Source organism: Staurois parvus, unplaced genomic scaffold (assembly GCF_062004578.1).
Source record: "Staurois parvus isolate SC_StPar_1 unplaced genomic scaffold, SC_StPar_1.0 ptg001673l, whole genome shotgun sequence".
Lineage (NCBI taxonomy): Eukaryota > Metazoa > Chordata > Amphibia > Anura > Ranidae > Staurois > Staurois parvus.
In genome coordinates this window covers 194,292-214,404 of record NW_028319469.1, presented here as the reverse complement: position 1 = coordinate 214,404, position 20,113 = coordinate 194,292, and the positions used below count along the sequence as shown (strand labels likewise).

The 20,113-nt window shown below is 49.7% G+C and overlaps 1 protein-coding gene across 10 annotated transcripts in view; it reads right to left on the bottom strand.

Annotated features, from left to right (window-relative positions):
* The window catches only part of DOCK3 (dedicator of cytokinesis 3), a 230,956-nt gene that overhangs the window by 33,725 nt on the left and 177,118 nt on the right, over window positions 1-20,113 (bottom strand). For 7 of the 10 annotated variants that reach the window (XM_089663361.1, XM_089663366.1, XM_089663362.1 and 4 more), the window contains 10 exons: window positions 18,792-18,938; window positions 14,712-14,810; window positions 14,371-14,465; window positions 14,019-14,094; window positions 11,917-12,017; window positions 10,221-10,279; window positions 9,943-10,091; window positions 6,018-6,103; window positions 3,864-3,890; window positions 714-809 (listed from right to left, as the gene is read on the bottom strand). In XM_089663361.1, coding sequence (XP_089519487.1) covers window positions 714-809; window positions 3,864-3,890; window positions 6,018-6,103; window positions 9,943-10,091; window positions 10,221-10,279; window positions 11,917-12,017; window positions 14,019-14,094; window positions 14,371-14,465; window positions 14,712-14,810; window positions 18,792-18,938 — 935 coding nt within the window. The remainder of the gene's footprint in view (window positions 1-713; window positions 810-3,863; window positions 3,891-6,017; window positions 6,104-9,942; window positions 10,092-10,220; window positions 10,280-11,916; window positions 12,018-14,018; window positions 14,095-14,370; window positions 14,466-14,711; window positions 14,811-18,791; window positions 18,939-20,113) is intronic. The other 3 variants (XM_089663364.1, XM_089663371.1, XM_089663365.1) reach the window with 2 other exon arrangements.

Here is a 20,113-nt window from a genome sequence, read left to right as displayed (position 1 = left end):
GGATTGTTCCACTGAGATTGCGAAGGGTCCTGCTGAACCCGAGAAGTAGGATCCCACTGATTTTGAGAAGAAATGTTCCACTGAGATTGAGAAGAAAGGTCCCACAAAGTTTAACAAGAAGGGTCCCTCTAGGTTTGAGAAGAAGGTTTCTACAGAACTTGAGAAGTGGGGTTCCACTGAGTTTGAGACAAAAGGTTCAGCTGAGTTTAAGAAGACCCACTGATTTGGAGAAGAAGGGTCCCATTAAAATTGTGAAGTTCCTTTCTAAGTTGGAGAAGGGTCCTGCTGAGGTTGATAAAAATTTGAGTTCCTGAATTTGACAAGGGTCTCACTGACTTTGGCCGGAAGGGTCCCAGTGAGTCCTGATTACAGTGATTGACAGCTGGACTCCAGGACTAGTTGGGAGGGTCTGGTGGTAAGCCCCCTAAACCTGGTGGGCCCAGGCCACCTGCTCCATTTTTTCAATTATTAGAAAGATTCTGTATACAGTAAATATTTTCCACCAGGATTTGTCCTGTCCTGTCTGGTCCCCATCTCAACTCTCTTAGCATCATGCATGCAGTCCTGCCTGCAACCCCTAATGACAGCAGGATATAGCACCCTACCCAGAGGCTGACTGGTGAGATCTCATCATCTGAGGACATGCATAGGGGGTGTGACATCAGTCTAGTCAATCAATCCTTGCTCTGACTGGCATGGATGAGATGTAGTACCTGTAGTCCAACAGTCTTTCCATGAGACGCGTCACTGAGGTCACAAATGAGGCTCCCGGTTCTCTCCATGTCTCCTGCTCAATCTTCTCCAGCAAACTGATGGCAGAACCAACAAATGAGCATTAATATCAATCCATCTATCTCAGATATCAGGCAATGTAGCATTAAAAGTGTGACCTCAGAAGAAACAGAAAAGAACACAGACATTGAAATATGGACACCAGAGAACTGAAAAGGAAGAGAAAGACAGACATGGCAGTGAAGTATGGGGTCCTGTCACCTAACTAGACAAACGGGACTCCAGTCCAACAACAATTTTCTATCTGGAATTGTGAAAACACCTCATCCAAGTCAATGGATCCCTAGAGAATGACATCCATTTCCTGATACCGAGCCCTAAATACTCAGAAGTGAGGAACATTCCTTTCCAGAGACTTTCCACTCTCATCCCGGACTTCACTATGGAAGAGAAGAGGAAACCCCACAATCTATCGGGAGAAGAGGAGCCAACGTGGGAGACAGATGAACTATATATTACAACATGTCACAGAATTCGAGAGCATAATACATTGTAGGCTCTCCTCCTATCCCTGACCCCCGATAATGTCCCCCTTTATATTATCCCTGACCCCCGATAATGTCCCCCTTTATATTATCCCTGACCCCCGATAATGTCCCTGGACTCCCCTCCTATCCCCCTTATATTATCCCTGACCCATGATAATGTCCCTGGACTCCCCTTCCAATCCCTCTTATATTATCCATAACCCCTGATAATGTCCCCGGACTCCCCCTTATATTATCCCCCAATATATTATATATATATATATATATATACACACACACACGCATATATTATATAACTGACCCCCAATAAAATGTCCCTGGACTCCCCTCCTATCCCCTTTACAGTGAGGAACAGAAGTATTTGAACCCCCTGCGATTTTGCAAGTTCTCCCACTTCTCCATCATGGAGGAGTCTGAAATTCACATTGTAGGTACATTCCCACTCTGAGAGACAGAATTAAAAAAAAATTTCAGGAAATCCCATTGTATGATTTGTAAAGAATGTATTTGTCTCGCACGGCTGAACAGAAGTATTTGAACACCTAAGAAACAGCAAGAATTCTGCCTCTCAGACACCTGTTACTGCGCCTTTAAAAAGTCCACCTCTACTCCACTCATTAATCTAACTTAGTAGCACCTGTCTGAGCTCTTTATAGACACCTGTCCACCCCACAGTCAGTCAGACGCCAGCTACTACCATGGGCAAGACCAAAGAGCTGTCAAAAGACACCAGAGACAAAATTTTGAACCTCCACAAGGCTGGAAAGGGCTACGGGGCAATTGCCAAGCAGCTTGGTGAAAAGAGATCAACTGTTGGAGCAATTGTTAGAAAATGGAAGAGGCTAAAGACGACTGTCAGTCTCCCTCGGACTGGGGCTCCATGCAAGATGTCCCCTCGTGGGGTATCACTGATGAGAAGAAAGGTGAGGAATCAGCCCAGAACTACAAGGGAGGAGCTGGTCAATGACATGAAGAGAGCTGGGACCACAGTTTCAAAGGTCACTGTCGGTAGAACACTACGCCGTCATGGTTTCAAATCATGCATTGCATGGAAGGTTCCCCTGCTCAAGTCATCACATGTCCAGGCCCGTCTGAAGGTTCCCCTGCTCCAGTCATCACATGTCCAGGCCCGTCTGAAGGTTCCCCTGCTCAAGTCATCACATGTCCAGGCCCGTCTGAAGGTTCCCCTGCTCAAGTCATCACATGTCCAGGCCCGTCTGAAGGTTCCCCTGCTCAAGTCATCACATGTCCAGGCCCGTCTGAAGTTTGCCAATGACCATCTGGATGATGCAGAGGAGGCATGGGAGAAAGTCATGTGGTCAGATGAGATCAAAGGAGAACTTTTTGGTCTAAACTTCATTCGTCGTGTTTGGAGGAAAAAGAAGGATGAGTTGCATCCCAAGAACACCATCCCTACTGTGAATCATGGGGGTGGTAACATCATGCTTTGGGGGTGCTTTTCTGCGAAGGGGACAGGACGACTGCCCTGTATTAAGGAGAGGATGAATGGGGCCAATTATTGTGAGATTTTCAGCAACAACCTCCTTCCCTCAGTCAGAGCATTGAAGATGGGTCGTGGCTGGGTCTTCCAACATGACAACGACCCGAAGCACACAGCCAGGAGAACCAAGGAGTGGCTCCGTAAGAAGCATATCAAGGTTCTGGAGTGGCCTAGCCGGTCTCCAGATCTAAATCCAATAGAACATCTTTGGAGGGAGCTGAAACTCCGTGTTGCTCAGCGACAGCCCCGAAACCTGACAGATCTGGAGGAGATCTGTGTGGAGGAGGGGGCCAAAATCCCTGTTGCAGTGCAAACCTGGCCAAGGACTACAGGAACCGTCTGACCTCTGTAATTGCAAACAAAGGCTTCTGTACCAAATATGAACACGGATCTTCTCAGGGGTTCAAATACTTCTGTTCAGCCGTGCGAGACAAATACATTCTTTACAAATCATACAATGTGATCTCCTGAATTTTTTTTTTTAAATTCTGTCTCTCAGAGTGGGAATGCCCCTACAATGTGAATTTCAGACCCCTTTATGATTTCGAAGTGGGAGAACTTGCAAAATCGCAGGGGGTTCAAATACTTCTGTTCCTCACTGTATATTATCTCTTAGCCCAAAAAAATGTCCATTACCTCCCCCTGCCCCATCCAAGTAAATAGTATTTGAAAAAAGTGAGAGTGAAAAAAGACAGGAGAAGATGGGAGGGGATTATTCAGACACACCAATGAAGGGGGGGGGGGGGGGTGAAGATTTCCCGGAATTGTTCAAAATATAAGAACAGCTTAATACCCCCATAACACAGGACATGGAAACAACAAAGGAAGATCTAAGTTTCCCAACAGACACATCAACTGATATCACATCACACCATAGGGGGGGGGGGGGCGCAGACTATCTATACACAGGTATCAGCAGCTATGAATGACCTCTAACCCCTCGACCCCAAAAGTCTCAGCATGTCCTGCTGGAACTTCCCCAACAGCAGGAGGATACAAACCGATACATCCAACACAATACAGGAAGGCATGCAATGATACTCAGTATACAAATGTCACAAAATATACATCGTCTCCCTTACCTGGGATACGGACCGAACAGCTGAGAGCTGCTCCAGGCAGCAGGATAGAGGCATAAATACAGAGAGAGATCACAATCTGAGACCAATCACCGCCATCGACTCCAACATAATGCTACCTACTACTATGATAATATATATTAGAATGACAATATCATCAGCTGACAATTCCGGCCCTGTATGGGGAGCAATGGCAGGCAAATATATGATGCAACTGTTAGTGGAAAGATATGCATTTGCAGGACATGTGCAATCAACTGCTGCATGCGGTAGAAGGCTGCATCATGTCTTCCAGAAGCACTCTTGCAGCCCTTCTCAATCTGGCCACAAGAGATCATAGAAACATTGTTATATACTCACCAGCCACTTTGTTAGATTCCACCTTGCTAATGCCAAGAAAATCTCCCCCACACCATGACACCACCAGCCTGAACCGTGGATACAAGGCAGGATGGATCCACCACACCATGACACCACCACCACCAGCCTGAACCGTGGATACAAGGCAGGATGGATCCATCACACCATGACACCACCACCACCAGCCTGAACCGTGGATACAAGGCAGGATGGATCCATCACACCATGACACCACCACCACCAGCCTGAACCGTGGATACAAGGCAGGATGGATCCATCACACCATGACACCACCACCACCAGCCTGAACCATGGATACAAGACAGGATGGATCCACACACCATGACACCACCACAACCAGCCTGAACCATGGATACAAGGCAGGATGGATCCCCCACACCATGACACCACCAGCCTGAACCGTGGATACAAGGCAGGATGGATCCATCACACCATGACACCACCACCACCAGCCTGAACCGTGGATACAAGGCAGGATGGATCCATCACACCATGACACCACCACCACCACCACCCTGAACTATTGATACAAGGCAGGATGGATCCCCCACACCATGACACCACCACCACCAGCCTGAACCGTGGATACAAGGCAGGATGGATCCATCACACCATGACACCACCACCACCAGCCTGAACCATGGATACAAGACAGGATGGATCCACACACCATGACACCACCACAACCAGCCTGAACCATGGATACAAGGCAGGATGGATCCCCCACACCATGACACCACCATCACCAGCCGGAACCGTTGATACAAGGCAGGATGGATCCACCACACCATGACACCACCAGCCTGAAGCGTGGATACAAGGCAGGATGGATCCATGCTTTCATGTTATTTGCGCCAAATTCTGATCTGACCATCTGAATGTCGCAGCTGAAATCCAGACTCATCAGACCAGGCAATGTTTTTCCAATCTTCTATTGTGCAATTTTGGTGATCCTGTGCGAATTGTACCCTTCGCTTCCTGTTCTTAGCTGACAGGAGTGGCACCCTGTGTGGTCTTCTGCTGACAGGAGTGGCACCCTGTGTGGTCTTCTGCTGACAGGAGTGGCACCCTGTGTGGTCTTCTGCTGACAGGAGTGGCACCCCGTGTGGTCTTCTGCTGACAGGAGTGGCACCCCGTGTGGTCTTCTGCTGACAGGAGTGGCACCCGGTGTGGTCTTCTGCTGCTGTAGCCCATCTGCTTCAAGGTTGGACATGTTGTGCATTCAGAGATGGTATACTGCATACCTTGGTTGTAACGAGTGCTTATTGGAGTTCCTGTTGCCTTGCTATCATCTCCAACCAGTCTGCCCATTCCCCTCTGACCTCAACAAGGGATTTTCCTCCACTCACTGGATATTTCTCTTTTTTCGGGCCATTCTCTGTAAACCCTAGAGATGGTTGTGTGTGAAAATCCCAGTTTTTGAAATCCTCAGACCAGCCCGTTTGGCACCAAAACCATGTCAAACTCAAAGTCACTTAAATCCCCTTTCTTCCCCGACTTCAGCAAGTCGTCTTCACCACGTCTAGATGCCTAAATGCATTGAGTTACTGCCATGTGAGCGGCTGATTAGCACTTTGTGTTACCGAGCCATGGAACAGGTGGACCTAATAAAGTGGCTGGTGGGTGTATCTTGGGTTTCGGTGAATTGGGTGGACGCTCTCGTTGCTGATGTATTGCCCGGCCAGCACCATGGATTTAGCTGTTGTCTGGACTCTCCCATCCCCGGGGTTTATGAAACTTTCTTTCTTTCTCCATTAAAGAAAAGTTGGGACTTACAGGAGGCTGAAGAGTTCTCGGTAGTTTTCGTCGCCTTTCCCCTCTGAGACCAGCGAGTCCAGTTTATCGATCAGCTCGGCCTCCACCTGCAAAGACACGGATGAATGTGAAGAGCAGCACAGTGGATAAGGGGTTAACTCTCTTACGGCGCAGAGGTTCTTTGCTCAGATCCCACCATAGTGATTGTGTATTCTCCCTTGAAGGACAGTAAAATGAAGAATGGTAGAGGGGGGGACGGGGGAGCATCACTGGACCTATGGATTGTTGCTAAGTAGATCATTTCACAGACTGCTCTCAAAGGATCTTAAAGTGTTACTAAACCCGCAACAGTCCAATCAGTCTGTAGATGCAGTAAAGCATGCTTGTTATACTCACTGTGGGACCTAAGGGGTTAATCCTCTGCACTGTGCAAAAAGGCTGTTTGATCCTGGCTTCCCTGATCCTCCCCTTCTTCTACTGTCACAATCCTTCTGCTGATAGTACAGAGCCTTGGGGGCAAGCTGCACATGCTCAGTTTGGTGTGTATTGCTAGAGTTTTTTTGTCTTGGGAGGGTGCATGTGATAAGCACAGGGCCAATCAGCGTTGTCCAGACAGAAGGTCAGGGGTCTTGCGCCTCATAGGATAGTCAGAGGAGAATGAAAACACCTCCTACAAGCTTTAACCAGTGCTCAGCTGGTCACTGATAGAAGTCACAAGACTGCTATATACTGCTGATGATGAAAGGTATTTAGCAGTTTATATTTACTAAAACAATTGCATTTCCATGTTCTGTGTACTGTGGGAGAGCGGATATAGGGAATGCGGGGTCCGGGGAGAGCGGATATAGGGAATGCAGGGTCCAGTGAGAGCGGATATAGTGAATGCGGGGTCCGGGGAGAGCGGATATAGGGAATGCGGGGTCCAGGGAGAGCGGATATAGTGAATGCGGGGTCCAGTGAGAGCGGATATAGTGAATGCGGGGTCCGGTGAGAGCGGATATAGTGAATGCGGGGTCCAGTGAGAGCGGATATAGTGAATGCGGGGTCCGGGGAGAGCGGATACAGTGAATGCAGGGTCCGGGGAGAGCGGATATAGGGAATGCGGGGTCCGGGGAGAGCGGATATAGTGAATGCGGGGTCCAGTGAGAGCGGATATAGTGAATGCGGGGTCCGGTGAGAGCGGATATAGTGAATGCGCGGGGTCCGGCGAGAGCGGATATAGTGAATGCAGGGTCCGGGGAGAGCGGATATAGTGAATGCGGGGTCCGGGGAGAGCGGATATAGTGAATGCGGGGTCCGGTGAGAGCGGATATAGTGAATGCGGGGTCCGGGGAGAGCGGATATAGTGAATGCGGGGTCCGGGGAGAGCGGATATAGTGAATGCGGGGTCCGGGGAGAGCGGATATAGTGAATGCGGGGTCCGGGGAGAGCGGATATAGTGAATGCGGGGTTCGGGGAGAGCGGATATAGTGAATGCGGGGTCCGGGGAGAGCGGATACAGTGAATGCAGGGTCCGGGGAGAGCGGATATAGGGAATGCGGGGTCCGGGGAGAGCGGATATAGTGAATGCGGGGTCCGGTGAGAGCAGATATAGTGAATGCGGGGTCCGGTGAGAGCGGATATAGTGAATGCGCGGGGTCCGGGGAGAGCGGATATAGTGAATGCAGGGTCCGGGGAGAGCGGATATAGTGAATGCGGGGTCCGGGGAGAGCGGATATAGTGAATGCGGGGTCCGGGGAGAGCGGATATAGTGAATGCGGGGTCCGGTGAGAGCGGATATAGTGAATGCGGGGTCCGGGGAGAGCGGATATAGTGAATGCGGGGTCCGGGGAGAGCGGATATAGTGAATGCGGGGTCCGGGGAGAGCGGATATAGTGAATGCGGGGTCCGGGGAGAGCGGATATAGTGAATGCGGGGTCCGGGGAGAGCGGATATAGTGAATGCGGGGTCCTGGGGAGAGCGGATATAGTGAATGCGGGGTCCTGGGGAGAGCGGATATAGTGAATGCGGGGTCCGGGGAGAGCGGATATAGTGAATGCGGGGTCCGGGGAGAGCGGATATAGTGAATGCGGGGTCCAGGGAGAGCGGATATAGTGAATGCGGGGTCCGGGGAGAGCGGATACAGGGAATGCGGGGTCCGGGGAGAGCGGATATAGTGAATGCGGGGTCCGGGGAGAGCGGATACAGGGAATGCGGGGTCCGGGGAGAGCGGATATAGTGAATGCGGGGTTCGGGGAGAGCGGATATAGTGAATGCGGGGTCCGGGGAGAGCGGATATAGTGAATGCGGGGTCCGGGGAGACCAGATATAGTGAATGCGGGGTCCGGGGAGAGATGATATAGTGAATGCGGGGTCCGGGGAGAGCGGATATAGTGAATGCGGGGTCCGGGGAGAGCGGATACAGTGAATGCGGGGTCCGGGGAGAGCGGATACAGTGAATGCGGGATCCGGGGAGAGCGGATATAGTGAATGCGGGGAAAAGGGAGAGCGGATATAGTGAATGCGGGGTCCGGGGAGAGCGGATACAGTGAATGCGGGGTCCGGGGAGAGCGGATACAGTGAATGCGGGGTCCGGGGAGAGCGGATACAGTGAATGCGGGGTCCGGGGAGAGCGGATACAGTGAATGCGGGGTCCGGGGAGAGCGGATATAGTGAATGCGGGGTCCGGGGAGACCAGATATAGTGAATGCGGGGTCCGGGGAGAGATGATATAGTGAATGCGGGGTCTGGGGAGAGCGGATATAGTGAATGCGGGGTCCGGGGAGAGCGGATACAGTGAATGCGGGGTCCGGGGAGAGCGGATACAGTGAATGCGGGATCCGGGGAGAGCGGATATAGTGAATGCGGGGAAAAGGGAGAGCGGATATAGTGAATGCGGGGTCCGGGGAGAGCGGATACAGTGAATGCGGGGTCCGGGGAGAGCGGATACAGTGAATGCGGGGTCCGGGGAGAGCGGATACAGTGAATGCGGGGTCCGGGGAGAGCGGATACAGTGAATGCGGGGTCCGGGGAGAGCGGATACAGTGAATGCGGGGTCCGGGGAGAGCGGATATAGTGAATGCGGGGAAAAGGGAGAGCGGAGAGCTTTTACAGCCTTTATGGGTGTAAAAGAAATCAGTGTAAAAAAAGAAAAAAAATCTTCATCACCCCCCACTGACACTGTACTGCTAGGGTGACAGTATGTAAACAAAAAAACATAAATAATATTAAAAAAAAAATAAAAATGTAAAAAAACATTTTGAAAAATTATAATTTTTGGTAATAAACCAATTTGGGTTATTTTTTTTTTACTAAAAAGATAAATGAATACAGATGAAGATAGATTTTTTATTTATAAAATATTTATAAGAAAAACACTCTTTTTTCCCAAACATTTTTGGACTTTTTAATTCATATAGCAAAAAAGCAAATTTCCCAGCGGTGAATAAATACCACCAAAATAATGTTTTATCTGTCTCCAAAAAAAGAAATGCTAAAAAATTCATATGGGTACAGTGCGGCATGACCGCGCAATTGTCACTCAAAGTGTGATAGCGCTGAAAGCTGAAAATTGGCCTGGGCAGGAAAGGGGGGGAAAGTGTCCGGACTGGAAGGGGGGGAAAGTGTCCGGACTGGAAGGGGGGGAAAGTGTCCGGACTGGAAGGGGGGGAAAGTGTCCGGACTGGAAGGGGGGAAAGTGTCCGGACTGGAAGGGGGGGAAAGTGTCCGGACTGGAAGGGGGAAAGTGTCCGGACTGGAAGGGGGTGAAAGTGTCCGGACTGGAAGGGGGGGAAAGTGTCCGGACTGGAAGTGGTGAATATTGGGGTACACAACTAAAATGAAGGTTGGGGGCCACTGATGTAGACAAAATCTGCCAGACTGGCACCTTCCTCATTATTCTTTTACGACGTAAAATCAAAATTTAGATTTTGATAGACAGACCCCAGAAGTCCGGTGTGTCTCCCACCTGCTTGAAATTGCCGTTCCGCCTTTGTTCACAGTCCATCATGTCGTGGAAAATGGGGATCATTATATTTCGCACCTCTGGCTGCGGGACTAGCGATACGCCCAGGAAAGGGCCAATCATCCCCGGGATGAAGTGATATTTGTGCTCTCCTAGGAGATAAAGAGTAAGCGTGATATACAGAGGAAAGCAATCCTGCCAGGACAGGACCCCCCATTCCAGGACCCCCCCCCCCCCCCCGCCCATTCCAGGACCACCCCATCCCAGCTTCAGAAACTCACCCAGGTTCTGCCACATGTTGAAGAGCTCATAGGTCATCATAACTCGCATATCGCCGTATCTGGAAGAGACAGCCAATCACAGCCCAGAAATGCCACACATATGGGAACAGAGACTCATAAGTGCGTCGCTAGGTTGGGGGCCCATTCACACCCATTCATTTTAATGCAGGTGAATGCATGTACTCAGCTTAGCCATTGTTTGAAATTATTTTATTGCTTGAATTTGCTCAGTTCCTGGGCAGTTTGGTCGAATCGCCTGCAAACCCCCCCCCCCCAAAAAACATGAAACCCGCCACCAATAAAGTCAATGGTGACTGACTTGGGGTGGATTGTACACGCCGCGCTGCTGCCCCCAAATGACAGATTACCCAGGTTTGGTCAATGACATCACTTGGGATTCTACAGTCGGGGATCTATCATTTGGTGGAGGGAGTGCTGCATGTACAGCAACGGGTCACTACGATCAATGCTAGATTTACATCGCCGTGATTGACGCCGGATTTAATTCTAGGGACGTTACTCAACTACGGGGGACACAGAAGTGGGGAAAAGGCCCTTGCCCCTCAACAGTGGGCCAAGGGTTGAAGACTTTGCCACCCTCCTGTGCAAGCCCTTCCTTCCCAATGCTGAAAGGCACATGGCTGGGTATGGTACAGGTAAATGGTTGGGGGGGGGGTTGTGGTTGGAGTGCATGGGCATTGCCCTCCTTTTCCTGGCCACCAAGACTGTTTGATAATGGTCTGGATGGAATTTAAAGGGTAACCCGATGCCGCTGTTTCACCGAGTGTGTACCGTCACTTTAAGTTTTCTATGTGTGATCTGATTCTGGGATTTCCATGGAATCCCTAAGTGACACCACTGACCATAAAAGGACAACTGATCATAAAGTGCATTGGAGGGCCCAAAGATGGCAACGGCAACTCGATTGTTCAGAGACGCACGAACGTGTGCACCGAGGGGTTGAGAGGACTCAATTCAAACAGGCGCTAAGGCTGGATTCAGCATTCCATGCAGGGCTGCTGTCAGAAACCATGGGGCCCCATACAGCCAATGTGACAGGGCCCCCAAGTAAACACAGCTTCAGTTATGAACACAGTGAGTGATCAGTACTAATCACTCGTTGTGTTCATTCAGGAACAGAAGGGGCTGGTAAATGTGATATATTTACAGACCCATCCCCCATTTTTCATCATAAGGATCCTATAGTGTGCTGGAAAGGAGAGGAGAGAGGGTGGGGGCACACGGGGGTTTTGTGAAGCATGGGGAAATGTATGATGCGATCAGTTCCAGCAATTGCCCCCCTCCCCCCTGATGTGCCGATCACCCTCCCTGCCCACATCCAATTCACTCAGCTGCCCAGGCCCCCCCTGCTGTTCTGGACCCCGTACAGGAGGAGGACCAGGGGTACCCCCTTATCCACGGCCCTGGTTCCATGTGCATTGCAGCGTGCATAGTATCCCAACAGGCTCAAAGGATTTCCCACACCTAACTGCATGGCATAGATGGGAACCGGCCCCATAGGGAATAATGAGAAATGCATGTTCATGGATCTACTGTATACGCACGGTGCATGAAAACGAATGAGTGGGACCGAACCCTTCATGATGTATACACAGCGCCCCCTATCATCTGGTGTTAGCACTGCAGTGCGTGGCACACCCACCCGGTTCCCGCTCCGCAGAGGGGCCCAACTTACTTGTCCAAGATGCGTCTCCTTTTTCCCGCTGCAAAGTTTTCCAGCTGTAGACTGGGCTGATTGATGAAAAGAACGGCCAGACTGAAGTAGGAGTTCCACACCTAGAATGGGAGAGGCAGAGGCAGACCGTTTTGCAGCATTTTTCCACGTTTTTCAGTGTTACAGCGTTTTTACAGGTAAAAAACTTCTCTAGAAACCCGCTAAGTCCTGTTTTTTTTTTTTCCAGACAAAAATCGTCCCTGCCAATAAAACATTGATTCCAGTCTATGTGTGTATGGACACATAGGAGAACATGCTGGGGGAGTTTACTGACTGTAGAAAAAAAGGTCAAAAGCCAAAAAAAGCCGCTGTAAAAACGCCCCCCCCCCAGCATGTTCTCCTATGTGTCCATGCACACAGCCGTTGAGCGGCCTAATATTTGCGTACCGCCCTGCGCGCTCCCAGCACATGGGTCAGTGTCCCACAGAAAGGTCCCGATCACACCTTGCGATCGAGACCTTTTCCGATCATGTGACTGCCGTGACAGCCAATCACAGCGGTAACATGACCCTAAACTCCCAGCATCAGAAACCCCCTAAAGGCGCCAGTGCAAAGGGGTTAATGTTTCAGCGGTCAGTGGGCTTCCCTGCTGACAGCTGAATATCAAAAGAATTTCCGGCAATTCATTTTTTTTTTTTTTAACAGCATGGAGTCCCCCCCGCCATCTATACCAAGCCCTACGGGTATGGATTTTAAGGGGAACTCCCATGCCAACAGTTTTTCAAAAATGGCGTGGGGGTCCACCCCAAATTCCATACCAGACCCATATCCGAGCATGCAGCCCGGCAGGTCAGGAAAGGGGGGGGACGAGCGAGCGCCCCCCTCCTGAACCATATCAGACCACATGCCCTCAACATGGGTGGGGTGTTTTGGGGCAGTGTGGGCACATGGGGGGGGGGTTCTTTGGGGATGGGGATGGCTCCCCCCCAAAGCACCTTGTCCCCATGTTGATGGAGATAAGGGCCTCTTCCCCACAACCGTGGCCGGTGGTTTTGGGGATCTGTGGGCGGGGGGCTTATCGTAATCTTGAAGCCCCCTTTAACAAGGGGGCCCCCAGATCCCACCCCCCCCCTATGGGATACATGGTACCGCTACTCATTCACAAAAAAGAAGACAGGCTTTGATAAGTGCTTTATTAAAAACAACATAAAAAAAAAAAATTCCCCCGAAGTAGATCCAACGTCACTCACAATGCCCACTGCTGACCCAACCCCCCCCCCCCCACAAAAGAAAAATGCTTCACTCTTGACATTGGCCACCTGTGATAGCATGGGTAGGTGACAGGTCCTCTTTATGGTGGAGGGGAGACATTGGAGGTCTATTAGACCCCCAATGTCTCCCCTGCCCTCTGCTGCAGCTAATCAAGCACAGATCATGCTACAGTAGCCAAGGAATTACAGCTGTGAACCTGTAAGTCACTTGATGCACATCGCTTCCAGGTTCATTCGCTGCAGAGGGCATCAGGGAGCAGACATTCCCTAATCTCCTCCTGCTCTATCTATAGTAGCAGTTTCCTGCAGTCCTCTTCCTCTGGGGAGGAACCACAGCTGACGTGGCTGGCAAAGAGGGAGAGGCAACACACTTTCAGAGCCCCATAAATGAATAACCCTCACATGTTAACAAGCTTCCTATGTGATATCATGGGTAGGCAACAGGTCCTCTTTATGGAGGCATCGGGGGTCTATTAGACCCCCGATGCCTCCCCTGCCCTCCATTGCAGCTAATCATGCGCAGACCATGCTTGATTATTTGCATCCTTGGCTACAGCAGACAACAGAATTACAGCTGTGAACCGAACACACGTCACCTCTGGGTTCAGTAGTTGCAGGGGGCATTGTAGTAGCGGTTTCCTGAAGTCTTGTTCCTCTGGGGAGGAACCACAGCTGACGCCGCTGGCAAGGGGTAGGGGAGCCCCGAAAAACTGATCGGGCAGCAGCAGTAATGACCGCTGTTCACCATTGGATTTATAAATGTACCTCCTGGGTGGACAAGGGGTCTTACCCATGTGTGCTTCCACTCTTGGCCACACTGGATCCATTACTGGAGGTTCATGTAGTCCTTACCTTGAAATCAAAGTCTCCTTCACAGAAGTTCTTGTGTACGGCGGGTGACACGTACTGGACGGTGGTCACGATGATGCTGGAAAAAAAAAAGGAAAAGGCCGTTGGTGGTCATGTTCTAGTGATCTTTTGCCAAGAAAGCCCAAATCCAGCCAAAATGTTTGTTTTTTTCTAGTTCTACAGGAATGTGGAAGGGTGAAGACCTCCTTCAGCTTTTTACTTTCATTGGTGTCCTCGCTGTGGAAATTTCCCTTCACTTCCTGTCTCCTAGTCAGAGCAGGACATTGGTGGAAATCTCCCCACTGGGCTCATAGAAAGATCGAAAACAGAATCAGCGACCCTGGCGGTCTCTTACTTGCTGGCCAAAAGCCTCATCACGGTCCAGTCTGGCGGGAAGACGCTCAGCTTCAACAAATTACGAAACACGCAGAAAATCTTCAGCAGGAATTCCTGAGAAAAAAAAAAAAAGTGTAAAAGAATATCTAAATCAAGTTGGTGTCAATGCTAAGACATGGCGCCAAAAACTCCAACCAAAACATTCATCAGGGCCTAAAAACAGCTGGTATGGACTCAAACTGTAATCCAGCTAGTTGCAGACTTTGGGCATGCTACACACGTCCAAAACAAATTCATCATAATACACAGGGTGTGTGTAGCACGTCCAGTTTCTTACACCATCTCATCGCCATGTCTCACCTTGAGCTCCTCCTTGCTCTGGAAGTTGTGCAGTAGGTGTTGGTAATGAGTGTCTGACATCAGTCGCAGTAGAGACAGCAGGCAAGAGACATACTCCCCCTACAGGGGACAGAGAGGCACAACAATCACTGTGTGCGTCCAAATTCGGTCACGCATAAAAGACTATGTCACTGATTCCACAGAAGCTCATCGAATATGTACAAATATAAACTCGAGTATCGCATTTTCAAAGTTTTCACATGATAAACATGACATCAGTCGATTCTACGTCAGGAAACATTACAGGGGTCTAGTTATAAAAAAAAAGAAAATTGCTGTATGAATGTGACAAACATTTGTAGAGCCCAGACAAAAAATGTGTATAATGTGATTATTTCTTATGATCGTCAGCGCCATCTAATGGCCGTAATGTGGTATTTTTCCAGAAATATCTCAGTCAGTAAAAATACTGAGTTATGGTAGCTAGGTGGCGCTGTTGATCTTAGAAAAAAATCATATCAGACAAAACGCAAGTTTTTGTTGCAATTTTGTGAATGTTTATCTTTTTTTCTTTTTTTTTTTGTACAAATAGACCCTATAGTGTATTTAAATGAAATCTATATATCTCTGAACCGGCTGGAAGACATCAGTGTACTCAGGGGGAGAAAACAAGGGTTCATAATCATGCTTTCACCCCGGGGGATCCTCAGACTCCCCACATACAGTCATGGCCGAAATTGTTGGCACCCTTGATATTTTTCCTGAAAATCAAGTATTTCACACAAAAAAGGTATTGCATTAACACATGTTTTGCTATACACATGTTTATTCCCTTTGTATGTATTGGAACAAATATAAAACAGAGGCAGAAAAGCAAATATGACATAATGTCACACAAAACCCCAAAAATGGGCTGGACAAAAGTATTGGCACCCTTAACTTAATATTTGGTTGCACACCCTTTGGAAAACATAACTGAAATCAGTCGCTTCCTATAACCATCAATAAGCTTCTGACACCTCTCACCCGGAATTTTGGACCACTCTTCCTTTGCAAACAGCTCCAGGTCTCTCTTATTGGAAGGACACCTTTTCCCAACAGCAATTTTAAGATCTCTCCACAGGTGTTCAATGGGATTTAGATCTGGGCTCATTGCTGGCCACTTCAGAACTCTCCAGCGCTTCTTTGCCATCCATTTCTGAGTGCTTTTTGACGTATGTTTGGGGTCATTGTCCTGCTGGAAGACCCAGGATCTTGGACGCAAACCCAGCTTTCTGACACTGGGCCCTACAGTGCGACCCAAAATCCTTTGGTAATCCTCAGATTTCATGATGCCTTGCACACAGTCAAGGCACCCAGTGCCAGAGGCAGCAAAACAACCCCAAAACATCATTGAACCTCCACCATATTTTACCGTAGGTACTGTGTTTTGTTCTTTGTAGGCCTCATTCCGTTTTCGGTAAACAGTAGAATGATGTGCTTTACCGAAAAGCTCTATCTTGGTCTCATCTGTCCACAAGACGTTTTCCCAGAAGGCTTTTGGCTTACTCAAGTACATTTTGGCAAACTGTAGTCTTGCTTTTTTATGTCTCTGTGTCAGCAGTGGGGTCCTCCTGGGTCTCCTGCCATAGCGTTTCATTTCATTTAAATGTCGACGGATAGTTCGCGCTGACACTGATGCTCCCTGAGCCTGCAGGACAGCTTGAATGTCTTTGGAACATGTTTGGGGCTGCTTATCCACCATCCGGACTATTCTGCGTTGCAATCTTTCATCAATTTTCCTCATCCGTCCACGACCAGGGAGATTAGCTACAGTGCCATGGGTTGCAAACTTCTTGATAATGTTGCGCACTGTGGACAAAGGCAAATCTAGTTCTCTGGAGATGGACTTGTAACCTTGAGATTGTTGATATTTTGCCACAATTTTGGTTCTCAGGTCCTCAGACAGTTCTCGTCTCCTCTTTCTGTTGTCCATGCTTAGTGTGGCACAGACAGACACACAATGCAAAGGTTAAGTGAACGTCTCTCCTTTTTATCTGCTTTCAGGTGTGATTTCTATATTGCCCACACCTGTTACTTGCCCCAGGTGAGTTTACAGGAGCATCACATGCTTGTAACATTCTTATTTATCCGCAGTTGTGAAAGGGTGCCAATACTTTTGTCCAGCCCATTTTTGGAGGTTTGTGTGACATTATGTCGAATTTGCTTTCTTTCCTCCCTTTTTTTGTTTTGTCCCAATACACACAAAGGGAATAAACATGTGTATAGCAAAACATGTGTTAATGCAATACGTTTCGTGAGAAATACATGATTTCCTGGAGAAATATCAAGGGTGCCAACAATTTCGGCCATGACTGTATAACTATATCATTTGTTACTTGTATTAGTTGTTACAATGTTGCAGTTTTTTCAGAGAACCTCTAGAATTGGACAAAATCTAACCTTGCAATGCCTCCCCCGCATACACTGTAAGGGTTAAATGCCCCCTCCCCCCCCTCACACACTGTAAGGGTTAAATGCCCCCCCCGCACACACTGTAAGGGTTAAATGCCCCCCCCGCACACACTGTAAGGGTTAAATGCCCCCCCCCGCACAAACTGTAAGGGTTAAATGCCCCGCCCCCCCGCACAAACTGTAAGGGTTAAATGCCCCCCCCCCCGCACACACTGTAAGGGTTAAATGCCCCCCCCCGCACACACTGTAAGGGTTAAATGCCCCCCCCCCGCACACGTTAAATGCTTGTTCAGTCTAGGGGGTGGGGAGTTACGGTGTGATACTTACCTTATTCTTGGCTTCATCAGGCTTCTTCCGAGTGACCGGCTCAGTACTGCGGCCTCCATAAAGTACTCTCAGACACAGTCATATGCTCGCCTATGGGGTTGATAGCCCTGCACTGCACAGAATGGCGCTGAGGGATCGCCTACAGCCCAGAGCTTTGAGTAGAAGAGAACAGAGCTGGAGGCGGATGGACCTAGGGATAGGGTAAGTAATACACCTTATCCCTGCACCCCGAAATGGACATTTAACCCTTGCAGTGCCGGAGGGGGGTAGGGGAAGGGCCACTGCAAGGGTTGTTGTATTCCTGGCATTTAGCTTTAACAGAACCCTCCCACAATGGGGAGATTTCCCCCAGTAGTTTGTGTCTCTGCCCCTCCCACAATGGGGAGAATTCCCGCAGTAGTTGTGTCTCTGCCCCTCCCACAATGGGGAGATTTCTCACAGTAGTTTGTGTCTGTGCCCCTCCCACAATGGGGAGATTTCCCCCAGTAGTTTGTGTCTGTGCCCCTCCCACAATGGGGAGATTTCCCCCAGTAGTTTGTGTCTCTGCCCCTCCCACAATGGGGAGATTTCCCGCAGTAGTTTGTGTCTCTGCCCCTCCCACAATGGGGAGATTTCCCGCAGTAGTTTGTGTCTCTGCTCCTCCCACAATGGGGAGATTTTCCCCAGTAGTTTGTGTCTGTGCCCCTCCCACAATGGGGAGATTTCCCCCAGTAGTTTGTGTCTGTGCCCCTCCCACAATGGGGAGATTTCCCCCAGTAGTTTGTGTCTGTGCCCCTCCCACAATGGGGAGATTTCCCCCAGTAGTTTGTGTCTGTGCCCCTCCCACAATGGGGAGATTTCCCCCAGTAGTTTGTGTCTGTGCCCCTCCCACAATAGGGAGATTTTCCCCAGTAGTTTGTGTCTCTGCCCCTCCCACAATGGGGAGATTTCTCGCAGTAGTTTGTGTCTCTGCCCCTCCCACAATGGGGAGATTTCCCCCAGTAGTTTGTGTCTCTGCCCCTCCCACAATGGGGCGAGTTCCCATTCTCCTAGGTATCACAGTCCCTGATATGAGGACCACCCTGTGATTCAGCTCTCGGTTTTGGGTGGGGAGGATCTGCTGTTCCCAGAAACTGATTCTTTGTCCCCCTTTTCTCAGATGCGGGCGATCGCCCCTTTAGTCACAAAGCATGAGCCCGATGTTACCAGTCCGCTCGGTATACGGGGTTTCTCGCCCAGGCCCTGCAATGCCGGTCCGGTGCCCTAGTATGGTGGAGCGCGGAGGGTGATGGGATGGGCGGGGGAGGGGTTAGAAAGAAGAAATGAAAGTTAGTTACTAACAGTGATCTCGGCGGTGCACTGGGGGCAGCGCTGGCCTCTTACCGCCTCCTGCGACTGCGATTTACTCATGATGATGAGCAGCGTCTGTAGAAGGACGTCCAGCAAACTTTCCTGCAACATCTGGACCTCCTCGCCCACATCGACCTCCTGCCGGGAGTAACAAAAGGTCGGCCTATACATATATATATACGATCGATATCATAGAACTGATAATAAATAATAAGAAATGTAACAATATAAAATATATAATATCAATATAGAGACCAGGCCGACCTCCAGCACTTTGGCGGCTTGATTGGATAGCCCCCCCCTTTTGTAAAAATGTTATTATTTATCATTTTTCTGCCCTATTGGGGTACAGGGGAAGCTTCGGTGAAATTTTTGGGGTCTAAAGAGACCCCCTAATGTCTCACTTTTGAGAGAGAAAGAAATTGATGACACAGATCCCCCTCAGCTGCACTGCAGATGAATGAAGAGGAAGTGCTCTGTGCAGGGGCTCCTGCTCATTCACAAACTGAAGCATAGGAAAAGCAGTTTACTAGGCTTCAGTTAGGAATGAACACTGGAGAAATCGGTAGTGATCACTGTCTGTGTTCATTCAGGAAATGAATGACATGTTTACCACCCCCTGCTCTCCATCCTGAAACTGATCCCTAATTGTGTGGGAGGGAGAGGAGGAGAGGCTGGGGGATGGGCAATCCCTGAATCTGATCCCCTGTGTCCCCCCTGTAGCTGAAAGCCAGAGTGAGGGAGAGGAGAAGAATCCGTAAGCATTGAGGGGGGTTACAGGGGGATCCAAGCTGCAGGGGAAGGGGATCGTAGGCAGAAGCGGGGTGATCAGAGAGTCTGGGGCAATTCCTGAAACGTATCCCCTGTGGCCCCCCCTGTAACTGACAGCCGGGTGAGGGAGAGGAGAAGAAGCCGGCAGCAATGAGGAGTCTGTGTGTGTGTGTGGGGGGGGGGGTTACAGGGGGATCCAAGATGCAGGGGAAGGGGATCGTGGACAGGAGCGGAGGGGCTGGGGGATGGGAAATCCCTGAAACGTATCCCCTGTGGCCCCCCTGTAGCTGACAGTCTGTGTGAGGGAGAGGAGAAGAAGCCGGAAGCAATGAGGAGTGTGTGTGTGTGGGGGGGGGTTACAGGGGGATCCAAGATGCAGGGGAAGGGGATCGTGGACAGAAGCGGGGGTGATCAGAGAGTCTGGGACAATTCCTGAAACGTATCCCCTGTGGCCCCCCTGTAGCTGACAGTCGGTGTGAGGGAGAGGAGAAGAAGCCGGCTGCGCTGCTGATAGAAAGGGGGGGGGGGGTCCAGCTGTGACC